General features: G+C 50.1%; 1 protein-coding gene across 2 annotated transcripts in view; it reads left to right on the forward strand.

Moving 5' to 3' along the window:
• LOC146194691 (uncharacterized) overlaps nucleotides 1–22,278 on the forward strand; it is a 110,170-nt gene that overhangs the window by 86,523 nt on the left and 1,369 nt on the right. The window contains exon 5 of one of the 2 annotated variants that reach the window (XM_084596096.1): nucleotides 20,967–21,020. The exons of the other annotated variant lie outside the window; for it this stretch is intronic. Coding sequence (XP_084452222.1) covers nucleotides 20,967–21,020 — 54 coding nt within the window. The remainder of the gene's footprint in view (nucleotides 1–20,966; nucleotides 21,021–22,278) is intronic. 2 annotated transcript variants of the gene reach the window in all.

Consider the following 22,278-nt stretch of genomic DNA (forward strand, 5'->3'; position numbering starts at 1 on the left):
TTCGTTTTGCCCCCAGGACGCGAGCAGCTGATCATCGTGGCATTAGACTACCCTCTCGATGGCGAAGCCCTCGTTATGCCCGCTCCTCGGTGGACCTCCGACGGCCCAGCTCTTGCCTCGTGCCTCACCTCCTTCACCCGCGGTTGCGTGGTCGTTGCGGCCTTTAATACAACTCTCCAGCCGTTCTTACTGCCCAGAGGAGCCACAGTTGGGTTTATTTTTGACTGCGATCCCGTTCCCCTCAACACACTTTCCAGCGCACCACCGCCTGCTGCCAAGCCTCCATTTCCGACATACTCTGCCATCAGCCCTGGCCTCACATCCGAGCAGTCAACAGCTCTGCGAGACGTCCTCTTGCGCAACCTAGAATCTTTTGATGTATGCGCCTCAGCGTTAGGGAAGACCTCCGTCACCTCTCATCGCATAGAGACGGACGGCTCTGCTATTGTTCGACGACGGCCGTACCGCATTTCGGTAGCAGAACGCAAAGTCATTGAGGAGCACGCTGCTGACATGCTTGCTCGAAATGTCATTCGGCCATCCACGAGCTCTTGGTCCTCACCTGTGATTCTGGTTCAAAAAAAAGATGGCTCAGTCCGCTTCTGCGTGGATCACCGGGCAGATCACGCGTAAGGATGTTTAACGCATTAGACTGTCTCCAAGACGCTGAGTATTTCTCTAGTCTCGGCCTTCGCTCGGGATGCAGGCAAATTCCTATACACGATGCAGACAAGGACAAGACTGCTTTTCTACCCCCGACGGTCTCTACGAATTTAACGTGAAGCCTTTCAGACTCTGCAATGCGCCGGCCACCTTTGAGCACATGATTGATACCGTGCTTCGCGGCACGAAATGGAAAACATGCCTATGTTATCTCGACGAGAGTGTTGTCTTCTCGTCGAATTTCGATCTGCACTTATAGCGTCTCACTGAAGTCCTCACGTCCCTTGCCCAGGTGGTGCTTCAGCTGAATACCAAGAAATGCTACTTTGCCGGTAAGACCATCAAAATACTCGGCCATGTCATCAGTAAGGTAGGAATCCAGCCTGATCCCGAAAAAATTGCAGCTGTTGTTAATTTTCCTCGGCCCCAACGTCCTTAAGATATTCGCAGCTTTCTCTTCTTAGACGCCCACTTCCTCCGTTTTATTCGGAACTTTGCAACAATTGCGGCCCCGTTACACAAGCTCGTGTCTTCCCAAGTGCTTTACACCTGGTCCACTCAATGTGAAGATGGCTTCAAATCTCTCAAGCAGGCACTTAATTCCACTCCTGTGCTTCGCCATTTTGACGCTGACGCACCCACTATACTTCACTCAGACGCCAGTAGCCACGGTATTGGCGCGGTTCTCTTGCAACGCAACGCCGCGTCTGAAGAGTAAGTCGTCGCAGACGCCATTCGCTCGCTTACTGCAGCTGAGCGTAACTGTACTATTACCGAGCAAGAGTTCCTCGCCGTTGTCTGGTCAATTAAAAAAATCGACCCTATTTGTATGGCCGTCACTTCACCATTGTCACAGACCATCACATTGGCTGTCATCGCTGAAGAACTTATCGGTTCGACTGGGTCGCTGGGTACTACGTCTTCAAGAGTACACCTTCACCATCACCTATACATCTGGGCGAAAACACCTCGACGCTGATGCCCTCTCTCGCTGCCCATTGATTCCTACTGACGCGGCTCCACATACGGCCTCCTCTCCCTCCTTCCATCCGAGTCAGCCTTCTGCTGGCCCCCTGAATGTTGCACCCATCGCTATAGCTCCACTCGAAATCAACGCTGATTTCTCGTCCCTTCAGCTGACTGACCCTTACTGCCGCACAATCATCACTCGCCTCCGTGGAAATCAGTTGTCCCAAACAGTCGCTTGCGCCGTCAGCTTCGTCGGTTCCGATTTCACCATGGAACACTTTACTGCGACATTTTTCACCCTATGGGTCAACGCTGGGTACCCGTTGTACCTCGCTCCCTTTGCTTTAAAATCATGGAGGCTTACCACGACGACCCCATTGCTGGACAATTAGGGCACTTTAAAACTTACGACCGTATCAAGAACCGCTACTTCTGGCCTGGGCTTTCTGTCAGCGTCTCCAAATACATTTCATCATGTCCGTCTTGCCAGCATCGCAAGCGTTCAACAACCCCTCCTGCTGGCCTACAGCAACCTCTACCTTGTCCATCTGTGCCTTTTGACACGGTTGCCATGGACTTGTTTGATCCTCTCCTTTTGACGTCAGACGACAACCGTTTAGTTGTCACTGCCATCGACCATATAACCATAGAGAAAGAGATTGGTAACGAGCGGACACTCCCATAGGGCCTGGCGGCCCATTTGACTGCAGTGCACCAAGCGGCCGGCGGAAACTACTTCCGGTCTTGCTGAAAGGCGCGTTATTTGAATGCTAGCATGCGCTGCGCCTTCCCCTCCCTTTTTGGCGCATTATTTTGGTTTTACACGGTCTGCTAGTGTTTCTATTTATGTTCAGCATGCATAACAACATGCAAAATAGATACCCAGTTCTCTAAATTGGCCATTAACGCAGCTCCGCCACAGCCTTTGCAAAACAGTATTGCAGAAAAGTCGCCAAGTGCTTTGTGAAATGAACATTTATTTTACTGCATATAAAACACACAAGAGACGCAACAGATGTAGACTGATGCATTGACAAAACTTGGCACACATTAGGCGATGTGCAAAATACAGAAAAATAAAAATACACAAGGCGAGAAGCAGCACTTAGATAGAGACAAAAAATAGCATAACGTTGATTCCCAATTTATGGCAAATGATATGTAACAAAACAGGCATTATACATAAACTACACAGTCTCAGTCGCGGCTACCTTAGTAAGGGTAACTTGTATTGTTCAGGGCAGATAGAAGTACTGACACTTGGGGGACAGTCACTCCGTTCACTTGTCGCATCTGCCGCGCTTCGGCTGCAGTCCGTGGGTCCATTCAGTGCTGTTGGAAAAGGAATGAACATGATGCAGAAGGTTGCAATGAAATGTAAGGCCACTGCACCGCGCACACAAGTGTGCATGTGGGTGCGTACTGAAGACTTGGTGAGCAGCAGTTATGGTCCAGAACAGAAAAGCTGAGATTCGCAAAATTGATACAAAAGCTACTGTTGCAACGTAGAGGTCAGGAAATTCAGGCTAACCGAACCTATCTGAAAATGCATTTCTACAGTGAGTGAAATAACAGCCACTAAACTAACAACATTCCTCAAGAGCACTGAACAGCTGAAGCAATGAAGCTTGCTGCATAATAAAACATTTCTCACTTTAACGTTGTCCCGTTACATGCAACGCGACACCATGCAAAACTAGCCGTTCGCAAAACGGTGGCCGGCGGGCACGCCATCTTGGCTAGCCCTTCATACGCGACTTTGTGAAGCGCAGACCACCGTGCTGAGCTAAACAGCCCAAAATGCCTCGCAGTTTGACAAGAATGAAACATTTCACACCTTGCGGTTGCCCTGTTAAACGCGACACCACGCAAAACTAGCCGTTCGCAAAATCGCCATGTCACGTCACCGCGGCGGTCAGCACGCCTTGTCATGCCTGTTAGCTTGCCCTTCACGTGCGACTTTGTGAAGCGCAGTCGCCGCCGTACTGAGCTACACTGCCTGAAATACTGCACAGTTTGACAAGAAAGTCAAGAATGAAACGTTTCTCACTTTACCGTTGCTCTGCTAAGCGCGACACTTAGCAAAACTAGCCGTTCGGCAAACTGCGTCAGCATGGCCGAACCGGCCGGCGAACACGCCGTTTTGGCGCAACGGCCTGCCTTGGTGCCTTCACATGCCACTTTGTTAAGCGTGACGAGCTAAATTGTTCGAAATGAAGCTGTTTCCCGGGAACATAACATATTACACCTTGCCGTGGTTGGGAACCGCCAGAGTTACGGCGTAACAAACTGCGCCTGAACAGCCGGCGCGCCTGTTCACGAGCTGCGAAACTTATTGGCACCGGCCGGCATGGTCAGTGTAAACTGCTTGAAATGCAGCGTAGTTAAGCAAAAAACGGTGCTCACCTTGCCGTCGTTCCAAACCGCTGTCGTTCCGCGTAGCAGCCCACAAGATGTCTGTGCCGCACAAGCGCGGCGAGGCACGAGCACACAACCGCTCCCTTCGACAACTTCTTGCCGTCGGCTAGCGCTCCGGCGGGCTACCGCTGTAGCGAGTGCCGTCGCGCGCGCGTCCGCGCATGAGCACGTTGGTGCCGCCATCCAGCAATCGGCGGCAGCGCAAAAAGTCGCGCGTCATTTCCTGGGGCCAGTTTTCGCTGAGTGACCGCTCTTTACCAATCTCTTTCTCTATGATATAACGCGGTACGCTGAAACCGCCCCTCTTCGCTCCGGTGCCGCCTTTGAAGTCGCCAATTTTTATCTGCGTGCGATAGTTTTGCTTCATGGAGCTCCCCGTATTCTCATTAGCGACCGTGGAAAAACATTTCTTTCTGAAGTCCTTGAGGAAGTACTGCGCGTAGCCAACACCATCCATAAGACTTCGTCTTGCTACCACCCTCAGACCAATGTACTCATCGAGGGGTTTCACCGAAATTTGTCCGACATGATATCCATGTATATCGCTCCTGATCACCGGAACTGGGACAATGTTTTACCTTTCATCACCTACGCCTACAATTCCGCTTTTCAACGCACTACTGCTTATAGACCTTTGTTTTTAGTTTATGACCGTCAACCATGGACCGTATTCGACACTACTTTATTCTCTGCTCCCTCCTCTACGTCTGAATCTCTGGGCGAAGAGTTTGGAGTTTCCCACTCGTATGGCCCAGTGTCGTCAACTTGCCCGTTTGAACACTGAAGATGCCCAACAAGGACGCAAAGCCTTGTATCATCAACGCCATCGAACTCCTTTTTTTTACCCCGGTGATGAAGTTCTCCTGTGGACATCAGTCCGCATTCCTGGCCTGTGCGGGAAATTCCTCCATCGTTACATTGGCCCTTACACAGTACTCCAACAAACGTCTCCGGTGAACTATCGCGTTATTCCCTCGCACACCGTTGCAGATCGACGTAGTCGCTCCGAAGAGATCGTCCACGTCTCGCGCATGAAGCCTAATTCCCGTCGTCCCTCATCCCTGTAATCTGCAACCAGGGTGGCCGCTCTCTTGTCGGGGGGATTTGTATGACATCAGTGCGTGAACTTTCACTTCTTTCATCTGTATAAGTCCATCATCATCATCGCTGACTGCTGCTCGGAGCATTGCACGCTGTGTGCCAGCTGGTTCCCGAAAAGAACAGACGTTCGTGCAAGTGCCACCTTACAATATATATACCTATATTGCCACGTGCCTAGCGCCGCGCGACTGCCGTGCTTGGTGCCGACGACGACGAAGTGCTTGTTGGCCCGAGAGGAGCGCTGGTGCTGGACTCTGTGATCGGAACTAGAGCACCGACCTTTTTCTCGGGTCCTCGGCTACGTGTACCTCACGGCTCCCTGTGGCTTGAGTCGTGACAATATATATTGTAACGGGTATTGCGCCAAACGTCCAGGCAACGCCCTGAGCCTAGAAGACTGCCGAAGTCCAAGAGTGGTCCGAGCAGCGGTCTGAGCGCGGTTCCAGGCAACCAACTTCGTCGTCTATGCCAACCAGCAACCCCTTCATCGTCTATGCCAACTAGCCACTGATTGTCTCCGCTTCGTCGTCGACTATAGTGTGTATCACTGCCCCCCTCCTCTGTAGCATCGACTCGATGCGACGCGGTGCTACTAGGAAGAAGTTAGCGAAAGGGTGCACAAATGTGTCACAAGGACCCAGCGGCGTTGACGAAAAGTTGTCATGCACGATCATGATAGGGCTTCAGCCGAACCACGTGCACAACTTCAGGACGCTGTGGCCTTTGGGATGAAGCTGAAGCTGCGGGAACAACGGCGTAGGTGACGTCACTGATACGGCGAACAATCTCGTAAGGGCCGAAGTATCGGCGTAGTAACTTTTCAGATAGGCCGCGATGACGAACAGGTGTCCACACCCAAACGAAGTCGCCCGGCTTGTAAGTGACGATTCTTCGGCTGAGGTTATACCGAGCAGCGTCATTCGCCTGTTGTCGGTGGCATCTGGGGCGTGCTGGTTGCCGCGCTTACTCAGCACTCTGAACAAAGATTTCGGCGTCAAGTTCGGCGTCAGAGCCGCAAGAAGGACCAACTGGCATCATGGCATCCAACGGCGTGCTCACTTGGCGACCGAAGACAAGTTGGAACTGGGTCAGTCGCGTCGTCTCTTGAGTGGCAGTATTATACGCGAAAGTTATATAGGGCAAACTCGCATCCCAGGTGCGATGTTCTGCGTCCACATACATAGAAATCATGTCGGTGAGGGTGCAATTGAGGCGCTCCACCAGCCCGTTGGTCTGAGGGTGCTACGCCGTCGCACGTCGATGGCTAGTGTGAGTCAGAGTTATGACCAACCGGATTAGGCGAGCCGTAAATGCTGTTCCAAGGTCAGTGATTACCACGGCGGGGGCGCCATGACGTAGGACAATGTTACGAACGAAACATTGAGCAACTTCGGCTGCAGTACCTTTAACAAGAGACGCGGTCTCTGCGTACCGTGTTATGTAGTCTGTCGCGACGACTACCCAACGGCTGCCAGACGAGGACTTCGGAAAAGGACCGAGAAGATCCATGCCCACTTGATGGAAAGGGGTCTTCGGCGGAGCAATAGGCTGAAGAAATCCAGCGGGTTTCAATGGCGGAGACTTCCGACGTTGGTAGTCACGACATGAGCATGCATAGGCCCGCACCGATGGGAGTAACCTGGGCCAATAATACTTTTGACGAATTCGTGCAAGTGTACGGCTCATCCCCAGGTGGCAGGCGGTGGGTTCATCATCACAGGCATTCAATATATCTCGGCGCAACTCGGAGGGCACAACAAAAAGAAACGTCTCTTGACTGTTAGCAAAATTTCCCTTGTAGAGCACGTTACCACGCAGAGTGAACGTTAGTTGCGGCGTTTTCGTCAAAATGGCCTAGTATCGGGGATTCCGTAGGCGGCTGCGAAGCTCAAGGAAAGCGGCCTCTTGTTTACTTCCCCACAGGAACGGTGCGTCATCTCAAGTCAGTGGGGTTAGCGGTTCTGCGATGTGCAAAAAGTCTTGTACAAAGTGTCTGTAATAGGAGCGCAAACCTCAGAACCGTCGAACAGCTTTCTTGTCAGTAGGGTGCGGAAAACCAGAAACGGCAGCTGTCTTTTCAGGGTCCGGGCGAACACCTTTTGCGCTGACCACGTGACCAAGCAAGCGAAGTTCCTCAAAGCCGAAGTGATATTTCTCCGGTTTGATTGTCAGGTTGGCGTCTTGGAGAGCTTTTAACACAAGGCGTAACCTTTCTAGGTGTTGGTCGAAGGTGGTCGAAAATATGACGACATCGTCCAGGTAAACCAAACACGACTGCCACTTTAAACCCGACAGAACGGTGTCCATCATGCGTTGGAACGTGGCCGGTGCCAAACATAGGCCGAACGGTAGCACCTTAAACTCATACAAGCCATCGGGTGTCACGAAATCCGTCTTCTCCCGGTCTCTCTCATCCACTTCTATTTGCTAGTACCCACTTTTTAGGTCTAGCGACGAGAAGTATCGGGCATCTCGCAGTCGATCGAGTGCGTCGTCTATGCGGGGAAGTGGGTAAACGTCCTTTTTAGTGACGAGATTTCTGGACTTCGGATTTCGAGATTCTGGATTTCGAGATTTCGAGACGAAGTTTTCTGTAATCGACGCACAACCGCAGAGTGTTGTCCTTTTTTCTGACGAGAACAACCGACGAAGCCCACGGGCTTGTAGACGGCTAAATGACATTGTCGGAAAGCATTTCGGTGACCTGTCTCTGAATCGCTGCTCGTTCCGTTGGAGAAACGTGGTATGGGCGTTGGCATACGGGGCGCGTGGTCTCGTCTGTTATACGGTGCTTGGCGACCGGAGTTCGGACCACTTTGAAAGACGTTGCGAAGCAGTCTGTAAAATCTGCCAAGACAGCTGAAAGCAGATCCTTCTGAGCCGGCGATAACTCGGTGTTAATTTCGACAGGTGGCAGAACGTGGCGAGGTCCAGTGTCATCTTGAAGGGCTTCTTCCACGGTGCACAAATGTGGACACTCCACGACGTCTTGGAGGAAGGAGATCACCGCGCCTTTGACGAGGTGCTGAAATTCGTTCGAAAAGTTGGTGAGCAGAACGGTAGTGCAGCCATCCCGCAGGTGGACGAGACCTCGGGCAACAATGAGACCCCTCTCAAGCAGCAGCGGGATATGACCCTCCATCATGCCCTCAAAGTCATGAAATAGGTCATTCTGCACGCGCATTACGACACTGCACCGTGGTGGCACCGTGACATCATCCTCCACAATGCGCAGAGCATGGCTACAGGGATCGCAAGTGTCTAAGCGCGACACTGCCCGTTTGGTCGAGAATGTGACTCGTGCCTCGTGTAGGTCGATCACAGCACCGTTTTCCTGCAGAACGTCGAGCCCCAGAATCAAATCTCTTGAACATTCGCGTAAGACAACGAATTCCCCGACGTAGATGAAACCGCGCATGCCAATTCGGACTGTGCACCTTCCGGCCGGGCTAATGAGGCGACCTCCAGCAGTGCGAATGCTAGGGCCCAACCATGGCGTCACAACTTTGCTCAATTCCTGTCCTGGGCCAGGGCGTGGCTCATCACTGAATAGTCTGCACCGGTATCAAGTAAAGCGATCGTGTCAGTTCCGTCAAGTGTCACGCACAAATCAGAAGTAGCTCGTCGGATGCTGTCGCTACCCTTCCCCTGTGAGAAATGAGCGTATCGGTGTATCGGCGGAGGAGGATCTTCAATTTTTTCCGACAGCAGCGGCCCTGCCTCCGGAGACCGCTGTAATTATTTTTCCCGGTGTGGACTGGGAGAACGCCGCTCAGTATTGCTGGCGTCTCTGTGAGGGCTTAGGGAACGGTACCGCAGCGGAGATGACGATCCTGAATCATAGCGCCTGTATCTCCCAGGCCTCGACGGGCCGACAGATGAGCTTCACTTTCTAGCGGCCGTTCACCGTTCCGTGGACAGGGCGCCTCGGGCCCGAAGCCGCGAAATCCCACTCGGCGATACGGGCACGCACGGTAAAGGTGACCGGCCTCCCCGCAGTGGTAGCAGATTGGCCTGCGGTCCCGCGTACGCCACACGTCCGACTTGCGAGGGCGTGGAACAGGCACGACAGCTCGAGCCGATGCGTGATACGGACTGATGTGGCTAACCACTGGTGTCGGGTCATAGGACCACACGCAGCTGCTTGACGTGCAACGAACGCGTACGTTCGCTTGTCGTCGACCCGTGGAGGCATGGTAGCGACAGGATAGTAGGCAGCTGCCTGACGAACAACGGATGTGTGCGTGGGCATTTCATCGACGCGCTGCAATACGTTGGTGACCGGGAATTCACGAACAGCCTGTCGTACTTCATCTCTGACGACTTCGGTCAGCGATGTCACTGGCGCACTCTGAGGCAGACGGAAACATTGGAGTTCCTCTTGAACAACCGACCGAATGAGGTCACGTAAGACGTCCGCACCGCCTCCATGGCACGACGAAAAAACATCTGGGGCCAGGCTGCTGACATCTCGGTTGTACTGCCGGGCCCGTTGTTGGAGCGTCGTTTCCATGGTCGTTGCCTCCGCGAGGAATTCAGCAACGGTACGCGGTGGACTGCGAACGAGGCCCGCAAACAGCTCCTGCTTAACTCCACGCATGAGGTGGCGAAGCTTCTTCTCTTCTTTCATATTGGGGTCTGCGCGCTGGAAAAGACGGGTCATGTCTTCACACAACATGCGCACACTTTCATTTGGCCGCTTGTTTTTGGACTGAAGTGCAGCTTCAGCTTTCTCGCGGCGGTCGGCGTTGGGGAAGGTCGTCAGAAGTTCATGGCAAAATGCTTGACAGGTGGTAAGGGCGCCCTCGTGGTTTTCGAACCACGTACGCGCAGACTCTTCTAGGGCGAAGTAAGCATTATTGAGCTTTCGCTCGTCACTCCAGCCGTTGTACCGAGCCACTCGCTCGAAGGTCGTCAGCCAATCCTCAGCGTCTTCGAAGACGTCACCGTGAAAAGATGGTGGTGTTCGCGGCGGATGGCAAAGGATCGGATCTGAGAGCCTGGGATCAGTGGCTATGTCGAGGTGGCTCGAGAGTTGAGGCTGCGTGATCCTGGTAGGGGTGGAAAGGGGCCCAACCTCTGGCAACTGTTCGCGGAGGCGGCGACTGAGTCGCTGGTGGACCGGAGTTAGATCCGTCGTGAAGCGTGTAAACGAGGGAAAGCGTACCCAGCGCACTCCACCAGACTGTAACGGGTGTTGCGCCAAACGTCCAGGCAACGCCCTGAACCTATATATATATATATATATATATATATATATATATATATATATATATATATATATATATATATATATATATATATATATAGAACGAAAAGAAGCAAACAGTCGGCGAGGCTAAGGGAAGCATTGAGGATTTTCTTTTTTTAATTTTTACTTCGATGATCACATAAATTAGTAATGTAATCTGTTTAAGGGAAAGATAATTAAACACAATTGCTCGACAGATGGCAGCACTGACCTGTTAACTTCGTTTTTGTCTACCACATAAACGTCTTTTACGTATGGCAGCATAATAACCGAAATCAACACGAAAAAAATAAGCAGTTCTGTGAAGAATTTCGTTGATATAAAAAATGTACAATCCTCATGCTTTCCTTGGCCTCGCCGACTGTTGGCTTCTTCCCTTAATGTATCATAACGAGCAACCTCATTTCCCCTTCATGTATATATATAGACTAAGGTAACGTTCAACAGCCTCGGGAAGGAACAACAGTTTACGATAGGTAGGAAAGCACTGAATGCAGTAAGCGAATATGTATACTTAGGGCAGGTAGTAATCGCAGATCCGGACTATGAAAGGGAAATAACAAGGAGAATATGAATGGGATGGAGCGCATTTGGCAAGCACTCGCAGAGTGTGACTAGCAGCTTACTGGTTTCACTCAAGAGGAAAGTATACAACAGTTGCATCTTACCTGTATTCACCTATGGGGTTGAAACGTGGAGGCTAACCAAGAGGATTCTACTTCAGTTGAGGCAACGTAGAGGGCTATGGAACGAACAATGGTAGGGGTAACATTAAGAGATAGGAAGCGTGCATAGTGGGTCAGAAAAATAACTAAAGTTACTGACATTCTAGTGGAAATCAAGAAGAAGAAATGGGTATGGGCAGGACATGTAGTGCGAAGGGAGGTTAACCGATGGTCGCTTAGAGTAACGAACTGGATTCCAAGTGAAGGAAAACGCACCAGGGGGCGGCAGAACGTTAGATGGGCGGATGGGGTTAAGAAGTTCGCATGGGTCAAGTGGATGCAGCTAGAACAGGAGCGGGTTGAATTGAGGAACATGGGAGAGGCATTAGCCCTTCAGTGGGCAAGGCCTCTCAGAAGCGCAGAAAGGCAGAAGCAAGAAACGAAAAGGCCATGGCTTTGTATTTAATGGAAAGGATACTGCTTATACACAGTAGCCTTTCTTCACTGCAAACAGAAATGACGCAGATGCTTACGACATCAGCGACATGGACTACAAAAGTGTCGGAATAAGCTTGAGCGTCCTATTGCGCTTTTCCGTTGTGGCTGGCATGCCAACATATCTGGCCCTCTTTTCGATAGGCCGAACATTTTAGAGTGAAGGCTCCCACATTGGTGCAGTTTTCTGACCATGAGGCTCCATCTACCCAGCTGCAACACAACTGATGCAAAAAGTCACCGCTGCCGCCATCGCTATCATAACCACGGTTGTTAGTACTTAGCAGGCGCGAAGTATGCCTCGCCATCCGAGAAACTCAGTATGCTTTATGATTAGGCGTTTCGAGTTGTTAGGCGCCATGTTTTTTTGTCTCTTCAGCAACAGTCCGAGTTTCCTTATTAGCAAACCATATCCCGTAGGAGCACTTGAGCAGATGAGGCTCTGGCGCGTGATTCCTCTGAGCAATTAGCAAACCATATCCCGCAGGAACACTTGAGCAGATGAGGCTCTGGCGCGCGGCTGGATAGATGGATGGAATATAGGAGCATCCCCTTATAACGGGGTGGTAGCAGTAGCTATCATGCTCATTTTCTTACTTATATCTTAATTATTGATTTAGATTGGTTACCTAAACCATATTTCTATTTCTTAAATTTTTGTTTCTAGATTAATAACATTATGTCCCTTCTCTGCTTTTAAGCCGCCAATCTTCCAGTCGTTTTTGGCTAGTTTCCACTGCTGGTTTATTCACCCGGCCACTCTTATCTCTAAACCCCAGAGCTTCAGGAACAGTGACTGCTCCTGCATCAACTTCCGGATGGATATCATCACATTCGAGTATAATATGGTCAATTGTTTCACTGGAGTTACCACATACAGCACATGCCTCATCTCCATTGTTAAATTTCTTTTTGTAGCTGCGTGTTATAAGGCACCCTGATCTAGCCTCAAAAAGTAGGGCACTGCCTCTTGAGTTATCAAAGAAAGCTTCCTTCCTGATCTGCATTTTCCCCTTTCGGTATAATTCCACACTCTGTTTCTTTTCCATCGAATTTATACGATTTTTACCTTCTGTGTTTCTCCGTCCTTGTGACTAGCATACTTACTAGTTAGTTTCCTAGTTCTTTTCCTCCATTGTGTGTCAACGCTTTTTAAGTACAGGTATTTAAATACTTTAGCTGCTCATCTGTTACTGTCCAATTTCCTCAGGCGTTCCTCATATAATATTTTACTCTGAGCTTCCCGTACTTCGAAAGATGCCCAGCCCATATCTCCCTCCACCGCCATCCCTCCCTCCACCGGTTTTGCCGTGGGCACCTAGTGCTAATCGTCCAACGTATCTCTGATTTATTTCTAATGTCGACTGTACCTCTGATTTTAAGCACGAAACCGCATTTCCGAAAGCACGTCCGGGCACTATAATTATTTTCCAAATACCCCTCAAAACCTCACACAACTTTTGTATCCCCACAATGCCCTATGCTTCATTATGCCGGCATTCTTTTGCCCTATGGCCTATTGCCTTAAGTGATTGCTCATGCTTTCCAATGTATGCCAATCCTTCGTTTACCCATACTCCCAGATATTTATATTCTGCTACTTTGGGTATTTCATGGCCGTGTATTTTAAGACCCTGATCAGTTGAGCCGTTGAAAATCATTAGACCCAACTTAACTGCTCTAAAACTGAAGCCTAGAGCGTCCCCTTCGTCTCTGCAATACTTAACTAGAGTTTGCAATTCTTCCAGACTCTCAGCTGGCAGCACAATATCGTCCGCATACATCAAACCGGTGAGGCGCTGCTCTATCGCCTTTCCACCTAATCTATATGACAGGTCAAAACCTAGGTTACTGTCTTGTATACTCCGTTCCAGGTTTATCAAAGCATGAACAGCACCGGTGATAGAGACAGCCTTGTCTTAATCCTTTGCATACTTTGACATCTTCCGTACTTCTTATCCCTTCCCACGTAGGAGGAGGAGGAAGAACATTTATTTCCGCCGAATATGGTGCAGCAGCCACCTACGTGTCCGCACGCAGGCGTCCGGGGAGACAGTCTGTCACACCGCGGCCAGAGGGCACCCGGCCTCGTCTAGGAGAAGAGGTCTTCAGCCTCGGCCGCCAGGCGGACGGCGAATCGCTGTGTTTTTTCGTCGGAGCTTCTTAGCGTGGTCTCCCATTCATCGCTAGTTTTAATCGCGTTGCGCCCTGGGGCACGAACACATCTCCATATTATATGATCTAATGTTGCCATGGGGCCGCAAAATTTACAAATTTCGGTTTCTGCACCGTCCCTCTTCCGCCCTCTGGCACCCGTCCAACTCCTCCACAGGGACGAAAAGAAATTTCGAGCTTGGAGTCTTCTCCAGTCGTACGATTCCTTTTTACTCAGGGATCTAACCGGTGGCGGATATATCCTCCGGTCTTTCTTCAAGTTGTCGGTTACATCCCTAAAGGTACCTATACATTCTTTGGTTTTAGATGTTGTGGAGGCGTCCGCAGCACCCCGAGGTAGCGAGGAGCGGGCGAGCATGTGGGCAGCCTCGTTGCCGGTGAGACCGGCGTGTGCTGGGGTCCAGATTATGGTCACGCTTTCGGCGAGAGACGACTCGTTCGGAAGTTTTGCAGCACGATTGCTGACTCTACCCTTGCTAAAATTTCTAACCGCCGCTTTGCTATCGCTGATGACGTGTTTCACGCCTGAACGTGCAATGGCAATTGCTATTGCAATCTCCTCCGCCTCTACCGGTGGTAAATCTCGATTTCTTTCTATTCCTATGGCGATCCCAGTGTCCAATAGGGCGACCGAGGTTACGTCGCCTTCTTTCCCGATCGCTGCATCGGTGTAGGCGACCGATCCCGGCGGGAGTTTGTCCAATTTGTTAGCGAGGTGCTTAGCTCTGCTTTTCCTCCTCCCCTCGTCGTGTACGGGGTGCATGTTCTTCGGTATGGGCGAGACGTATAGATGCTTTCTGATTTCTCGATCTATGCTTTCTCTGACACTTTCGCCTTCCCCGGGCGCTAGTAGGTTTACCCAATCGAGGATTTGCCTACCCGCCGCCGTTCCTGCGAGTCGCTCTCTCTGGGAAAGCCTGACCGCCGCAGCCAGCTCTTTCCACTCATTATGCAACCCCATTTTCTCTATAATGTCGTTAGAAGTAGTTATGGGGAGTCCTAGAGCGCACTTCGTGCATCTCCTAATTATGGTGTTTAATTTGTGTTCTTCGGTCTTGTTGATATTTAGGAATGGAGTCGCGTAGCACATTCTGCTCGTGACAAAAGCTTGTACGAGTCTGAGTCTACTAGCCTCCGTGAGACCACTCCTTCTGTTGGACGTCTTCTTAAATACTCTGACTACGAGCTCCGCCTGATCTTTTAATTTCTTAATTAGGCTGTTGTTACTACCGCTGCGGTTGATAATCATACCTAATATTCTAATTTCATCTACTTTCCGGACTTCGTTTCCGTTGACTTTAATTTTGATATCTGGAGTTATCTTCCCACTACTGCTGGTCATTACCAGGAGCTCCGATTTTTCTGGCGAACAGCATAGACCTACGTCCTCTGCGTGATAGCTGATTATATCTGCTGCCTCTTGGAGCCTGGATGTGATGTACGAGTCGCTCCCTTCGCACATCCAGACGGTCACATCGTCCGCGTAAATGCTTAGTTTTAAGTCATCGAGATGGCCAAGCTTACTGGGGAGCTTCCTCATTACGATGTTAAAAAGGAAAGGTGAGAGCACAGCCCCCTGCGGAGTGCCACTGTTACCCAGCGGGAACTCCTCCGAACATAAGCCCTGAAAGCTGATGATCGCCGTCCTGTTTCGCAGGAATGATCTAATGTAGTTGTAGGTTCTTACGCCTACTCTGAGCTCAGCGAGCCCGTCGAGAATGTCGTCGTGACTGACGTTATCAAAAGCTTTCTTAAGGTCTAAGCCTAGAATAGCTTTCGTATTTTTTTTCCTGAAGTCTCTGACAATATCGTTATGTAGTCTGAGCATGGTATCTTGCGTACAAAGGCCGGGCCTGAATCCGACCAATTCAGCCGGCCACGCATCATTCTCTTCGGTGTATTTGGTTAGCCTCCTCTGAATAACTTTCTCAAGTAGTTTGCCTACGCAGGATGTTAGTGATATTGGGCGGAGATTCTCCAAGCCCGGTGGTTTTCCCTGCTTGTGGATTAGGGTGATCTTAGCCCTCTTCCACTCTTGGGGTACTTGACCACTCTCCCACACCTGATTTAAATATTTGGTTAGGGCATTGATCGATTCGTCGTCCAGATTTGCGAGAATCTTGTTATTAACGAGGTCCGGCCCGGGGGCCGAGCGTCTTTTTAGGCCGTGCAGCTCCGCTCTGACTTCTGCCACTGTTATGGACGCGTCAAGCTCGCTGTTCGCCGGTCCGTTGTAATCTCTGTAATGCGCTGTGGCGGGGGGAGCTACGTACATGGACTTGAGCTTGTCAATGAGCTGTTTGTCCGTACCCTTAAAGTTATACCTCGCCTTGACCTGTTCTATATTGGCGACCGTTTTGGACTTAGTCGGGTCTATCAGGAACCTGAGCAGTTGCCACGTCTTGGCCCCATTCATGGTGCCCTCCATCTCGTCGCATTTGTTATCCCAACGTTGCGACTCGAGTTTCCGGGCGTATTTTTCTATTTCGACGTTGTGTCTGGCTATCTCTCTTCTGGGATTGCGGTTCCACTTTTGCTTTTTGAGCTTCTTCGTTAGCTCTTCTTTCTTTTTGAACATGGCGAATAGCCTGCTATCCATCGCCTCAGGCAGAGCTTCGCCTTTAATTTCTTCGGTGGCCTCGTTGAGATGGGTAATTAATTGGGTGGTCCAATTTTGAATGCACTCTATATCTCCAATTTCTTCCCGTTCTCTGATCTGTCTGAATTTATCCCAATCCACTTGGGTTTCCGTCCAACACACAGCGCGCTTAACGCTCACTTTCCTACTTAGTTCTACCTCTAGCACGTAGTGGTCGCTACCTAGATCCTGATGCTTGTTCGTCCACTTGACTATGCCAGTTCTATGGCAGAGAGTAAAGTCCGGGTTTGTGTACGCTGACACACTGTTGCCCACCCTCGTCGGGCATCTAATGTCGTTAGCGATGTAGAGGTTTGACTCAGTGATATCTTCCAACAGCGTTTGACCCTTCGGGCTGCTGGTCGTGTAACCCCATTCTCGATGTCTGGCATTAAAATCGCCGGCTATTATTAGTGGGTTCTTACCTGCCAGGCTAATCGCTCTCTTAAATATAGGGCCAAACCTCGTCTTCGTGCACTTCGGGGAGCTGTACACATTGAGTAGAAATATGCTGCCTCTGTTCTTTTTACCGGTCAGGATTTCCACAAAGACCGTTTCGGTCTCCCTGTTACCTACTTCGTGCTGGACGACGGCGACGTTGTTTTTGACGTACGTCACGACCTTTGTTTTACTTCCCTTCCCGCTATCTTAGCTTTTGTACCCCGAAAGCTTCCATACACCTCGCGTTTCCTGCAGAGCCATTGCCAAAGGCTGTGTGTTCTGGCTAGCTACGTACTGTTGCAAGAGCCATCGCTTCATTGACAACGACCGGCAATTCCATTGCCAAATTTTAGACGTTTTGGGATCCATTATGATTTTGATATTGTATACCCGATGCGTTGCAAAGGGCTTGAAGCATCTTTTCTAGCACTCCAAATCTCGCCTCAAGTTTTTTATTCAGGTTCAATTCGAAGTCTAAGATTTCATCCTTGACTAATTTTCTAGAAGCCACGTGCTTTCTGGCTTGTCCAATTACACTAGTGTCGTCTGATTTACGTTTCGCGGGTCTAGCCTGATCGATATTCATTTCATCTGAGTCGTCACTGTCCCTGCCACAATTGCTCTCGCTTGCCCCACCGGGGCCCCGTATGACGGGCGGCCTGAGCATCGGAGGTGCCGGTGCAGGTGTAGCTTTTGCCTCTTTTAACTCTTTAATTGCCTCGACTAGGGATTTGAGGGTTTCTTTAATCTCTTTGATGTCTTCTTTAATGATTCCGATTTCTTTGCTATGCTCGGCTTGAGTCTGTTGTAATTCCGAAAGTTCCAAGTTTTTTTCTATGGAGACCCCGCTAGCGAAGCTGACCGACTTACCGCCTGCGTTAACTTCTTCATTCGTCTTTGCTTGTCCGACCGGCGTCTCCCCGGGCTTCGGCCAGTGGTTCTTGTCGTCCTTGGGTGGCGGTGGTTGTGGCGGCCCCCTGTTCTTGCTCTTGGATCTGGGCTCATCTCTGGTGACGGATTCGCTGGAGTCTCTCGCACGGCCCGTTGTGCCCGCGGCGTCGCCTCTTCCTCTCGATCTGCCCCGGGTTTTCGTTGGCTCTTGCTGCTTGTTTTGAGCCTGGGTGGCTTCTTTCTCTGCTTGTCGGACTTTGAGAATGTGCGGGGTCCGGTACATGCTTCTGCAGCGGTTGTGCCCCAGGGGGTGGCAGCCGCCGCACAGTAGGCATTGCGGCTCGCAATTTTGTTCGTGCCCCTCCGGTGGATTAAGCATTCTGCACCCTCGGCATCGAGGGCTGGTGGGGTCCGGGCAGACGTCCGACCGATGTCCTAGGTTGCCGCATGCGTAGCACACATAGAATTTCTTTTTGTAGAGTTTGCACCGGTATAGCAATCCGTTGAACCACACCTCTCTCGGGACTTCTTGGTCTTCGAAATTGATGAGCACGGTTTTAGACTTTTTCCCGAGCCTCCTCGCTCCAATGTAGCCAGGGTTATATCTGAGTCCCTGCCGAATTTCCTCCTCCGTGACGTCCAGCGGAACGTCGTATATGACGCCCTTGCCGCCCTCCGGCATGGCCGCGTGAGCAGTTGCGTCTATCTCAACTGGCCCGATTTTATGGTCGTAATTTGCTCGTACCGCTTCGCCCTGCCGAGCTCCGGGGTCATAATTAGTAGGGACTGATTCTTCGGGTTGGCGATGAATCTCTCTTCCCCGTTCAGGTTGAGGCCTGCAGCTGTAACCAGGACCTGGCGCAGCTTCGGTCCCGCTTTCCTTGTCAGCTGATCGGCGCCGCCGTGCGGTCGCAACACTACGCGGAACATCTCCTTCGGTATTTTCGATCTGACCGTGCCTACGGATCTCTCGGCGAGTGACCTTCCTATCGCTTTTTGCCGCGATTTGGCGGCCTCGGTCCCTTCGCTCCCCTTCACGGGTGCCTCCTTCTTCGCTTGGGACGCTGCGTCGCATTCCTTCACATATCTGCCTCCTTGTCGGCGGAACCATGAATTTTCTTCTAAGGCCTCAACCGCCTCCATATTTCCGTCCTTACTAGTGTCAGAGTTCGGCTCGTAGCTCTAATTTTCCTCGCCCTGCCAGTCCATGCCGTCCACGCTCCGAGGGTCTTCCCTCGAGGGCGGCTAGGCCGGACGCTAGGCTCGGACGCTAGGCTTAACTTGGCGGCGTTGTTGCTCCGAACTTCAAAGTATTGTAAAGACCAAATTGGTGGTCCCACCTTTTAAAGAGTTGGTTCCACTTGATCCTCGGGACTTCCGAAAATCGGTCCGAAGTGAGATGTTGCTGGGTGCACCCAAAAGCCGCCGAAAAAGGCCATTAACAGCAGAGCTCGACGTGGCAGCGTCTTCACTCCTCGGCGCCCCCTGGCGGAATCCCTTCCCACGTAATTTCTACTTTGTTATCCCGGTATATTTCCTGTAGGAACTCTATTATCTCATAACCGATACCTTCTTTTTTAAATATGTTCCACAGGAGTTCTCTGGTTACGTTGCCGTACGCCCCGTTTATGTCCAGGAAGGCCAAATACAAAGGTCTATTTTCCACTCTAGATATTTGGATGCATTGGGTTAGCACGAATAGGTTATCATCTAAGCGCCTACCATTTCTAAAGCCGTTCTGAAGTTCTCCGAGTATCTTGTTACTTTCTACCCATGCTTGCACCTTTAATTTCACCGCCTGCATGGCCAACCTGTACATAACAGATGTTATGGTAATCGCCCTGTAGGATTTTATGTGCATCATTTCTCATTTCCCTTTACAAATCAAATTCATTTTAATCTGCCGCCAGCTGTCCGGAATTTGCCTATTCGTTATGACTGTTTCCAGAGCTTTTAACAACATTTCCTTACTTTTTGGACCAGGTTCATTAAGTAGCTTGATCGAAATTCCATCTATTGCTGTAGATGTGTTTTTAGGAAGAGGCGTGATTCCTCTGAGCAGCGCCACCTGGCGAAACATAGTGGATATATTGTCTAAGCAAATAAGAACGCATTTAAAGGCCACCGGTCCGCTCGGTTTGGTGGCGCAATGGATTAACACCACCCATCTCTGCACTGAAGCCACTAAAACATCTGTTCGACTCCTGTGTTGTCATTTTTTTTTCTGAAGATTTGTTTGCCAATTGCCTTCACCGTAATTATATCCTGCCTCAGTGAGTGTATGTTACCTTTAGGTTGCGTTCACACACATCTTTCAGCAACTATCGCCGTTTACAGTGAGCGTATGTTTCCTTTAGGTTGTGTTCAGAGAGTCCCTTCAGCAACAATCGCCGTTTAACTCGCTGAAAGCATCGTCTGCTCCAGTGTGCCTACGGGATATGGTTTGGCAATACGCGTCCGGGTTTCGTAGCGCTTGCTTTTGTTGTCTTGTCATCCCAGGCTTCGGCGTAGCTCCGTAGAGTGACTGCGAGAGAATACGAGCAGATGAACGGGTTGGAGGGGGTGCATGGTGCTAACGTCCAGATTTGCGCATCGCCGGCATCTGGACACGCGGCAAGGCTTAAACAGCGCACCTGTCCAATGAAGAGGCAAGAAGCGTCTCCTTTGTTCGCGTTTGTGCTGGTGCGTTTTTTTAGCCGTAATGTGTAGCCCCATCCAACTTGCAAATCAATCCGCGTTTTAAGGACTCATTCACGAATGCCCAACAGTTCGCGCGTCCGAAGCACGGGCAAGGCGTGTTAAGCGTCATTACAGTATTATACGTCCAACGGCAATCTATGCGCAGTGACGAAGACCGACTTAGCAAGCTTCCTAATTGGTTGAAAAGAGGCGTGAGTTGGAAACGAGACCCTAACAAAAAAAAAGGGGAAAGTTTTGATGCGTAATGCATAAAGACCTTAAATGCTATAGCTGCCATTAACGTTGCATGTGGAAAACGTCGTACGAGTTTCCTTTTTATTGTCTTCCACCTGGTAGTGTCGCGTTCTATTTGTGAGGTACTTTACCAAGCCTGCCAAGACCTCGAAAGGACAACCTATAGCAACCAACCAATTATATTCTGCTTTACAGTGTGACTAACAATATTGCATCACTTACAAATGCATTCGGAATCCTCACGTGGTCTCAGGTGCCGCGAAGATCGTCCTGTTATTTAATATATAACTCATACAATGTGTTTACGTAAACGTTTCCAACTCAGCACTACATTCAAGACTACAATATCACAGCGACTGAATTGACCAGCACTGCATACGTAAGTTGACTTTGCGATCTTTACTCACATCTTTGACAATAAAGGCATGTGGCTATACCCATGGATAAAATTTTACAGCATACGGCGTAAAATGAATGCTAAATTACATTGAACCATTTCAACGTAAATCTTTGATACATAATTGCGAGTGCAAACTCCTACTATGACAGCAGCTGCCGCCCAGCTGGTCGTAGCGGTGGAGCAGCTTTCAGCTTGTTTTTCTTTTCTTTCTTTGCCGTGACTACACAGCACCAATTTCCAGGAAACAACCACGGTCAATTTGCAAACGGCTCCTAGCCTTCTGAAAGCGAAGCTAGAGGTATTGATTGGAGCAGTGAAACTAATGACGCCCATTCCAAGCACCAATCGAGGCCGCTTCTTTATTTCTTAACCGAGGCTTTCATATCTGGCGTTAGACCGCGCTGCCTGTAGAAGGTCAAGGAACATGCTCATACTACGCAACGATGAATGTGTTCATACACATCAGCGTACAACAGGCCATGTTAGCAGTGTCGTCGATGAGAACATCGTGAGAAATAAGAAAATTTCCACCCCACGTCGCGTCACTGCCCGAATGAAACGACATAAAACACGATAAGTAGATCGATAATAATGGGCGCTATCTCCTCTTAAGCGTAATACAATTGTTAATAGAATATATGAATGTGTGAATGCAACACTGTCGTTTAGTTTTTCATTTAATTCACGCCATTTTGCGGCACTTCTAAAAATTAACATACAACACAGCCAGATGGGGCACACAAGTTACTCTTTCATTAACTGCAAATTCATTCAGCAAGACAAATTTAGAAGAATTCATAAAACATATTAGGAAAAACTTTGAGTCCACCAGGATGAAGTTTATGGGGTTTAATGTCGCAAAGCGACTAAGGTCTTCGGAGCCGCCGTAACGATGGGCTCTGCAAGTTTCGACCCTCTAGGGTTATTTATCGTACACTGGCATCGCACAGCACACGGGCGCCTTTCTTTTCGATTCCATGGAAAAGCGACCGCCGGCATTCGATTCCTCATCCCTGTGCACCGATGTCGAGCGCCCTAACCGCTGCATCACAGTGGCGAGGTGGCAGACTCATAATTTGCGCACAAAATACCCACCTAGTCCTCTCAGACAGGGGCGAATGGTTGGACCTCAATTACACAGTCCCCGCCGCTTTGGCCTAGTGGTTAAGTCACTGGACTGCTGAACCCAAGTATGCGATGGCAGCACGGCCTTTCTCATTGCCTGAGTCGCTTTGGG

The sequence above is a fragment of the Amblyomma maculatum genome, chromosome 3, assembly GCF_055883805.1.
Source record: "Amblyomma maculatum isolate TAMU_Amacu chromosome 3, ASM5588380v1, whole genome shotgun sequence".
Classification (NCBI taxonomy): domain Eukaryota; kingdom Metazoa; phylum Arthropoda; class Arachnida; order Ixodida; family Ixodidae; genus Amblyomma; species Amblyomma maculatum.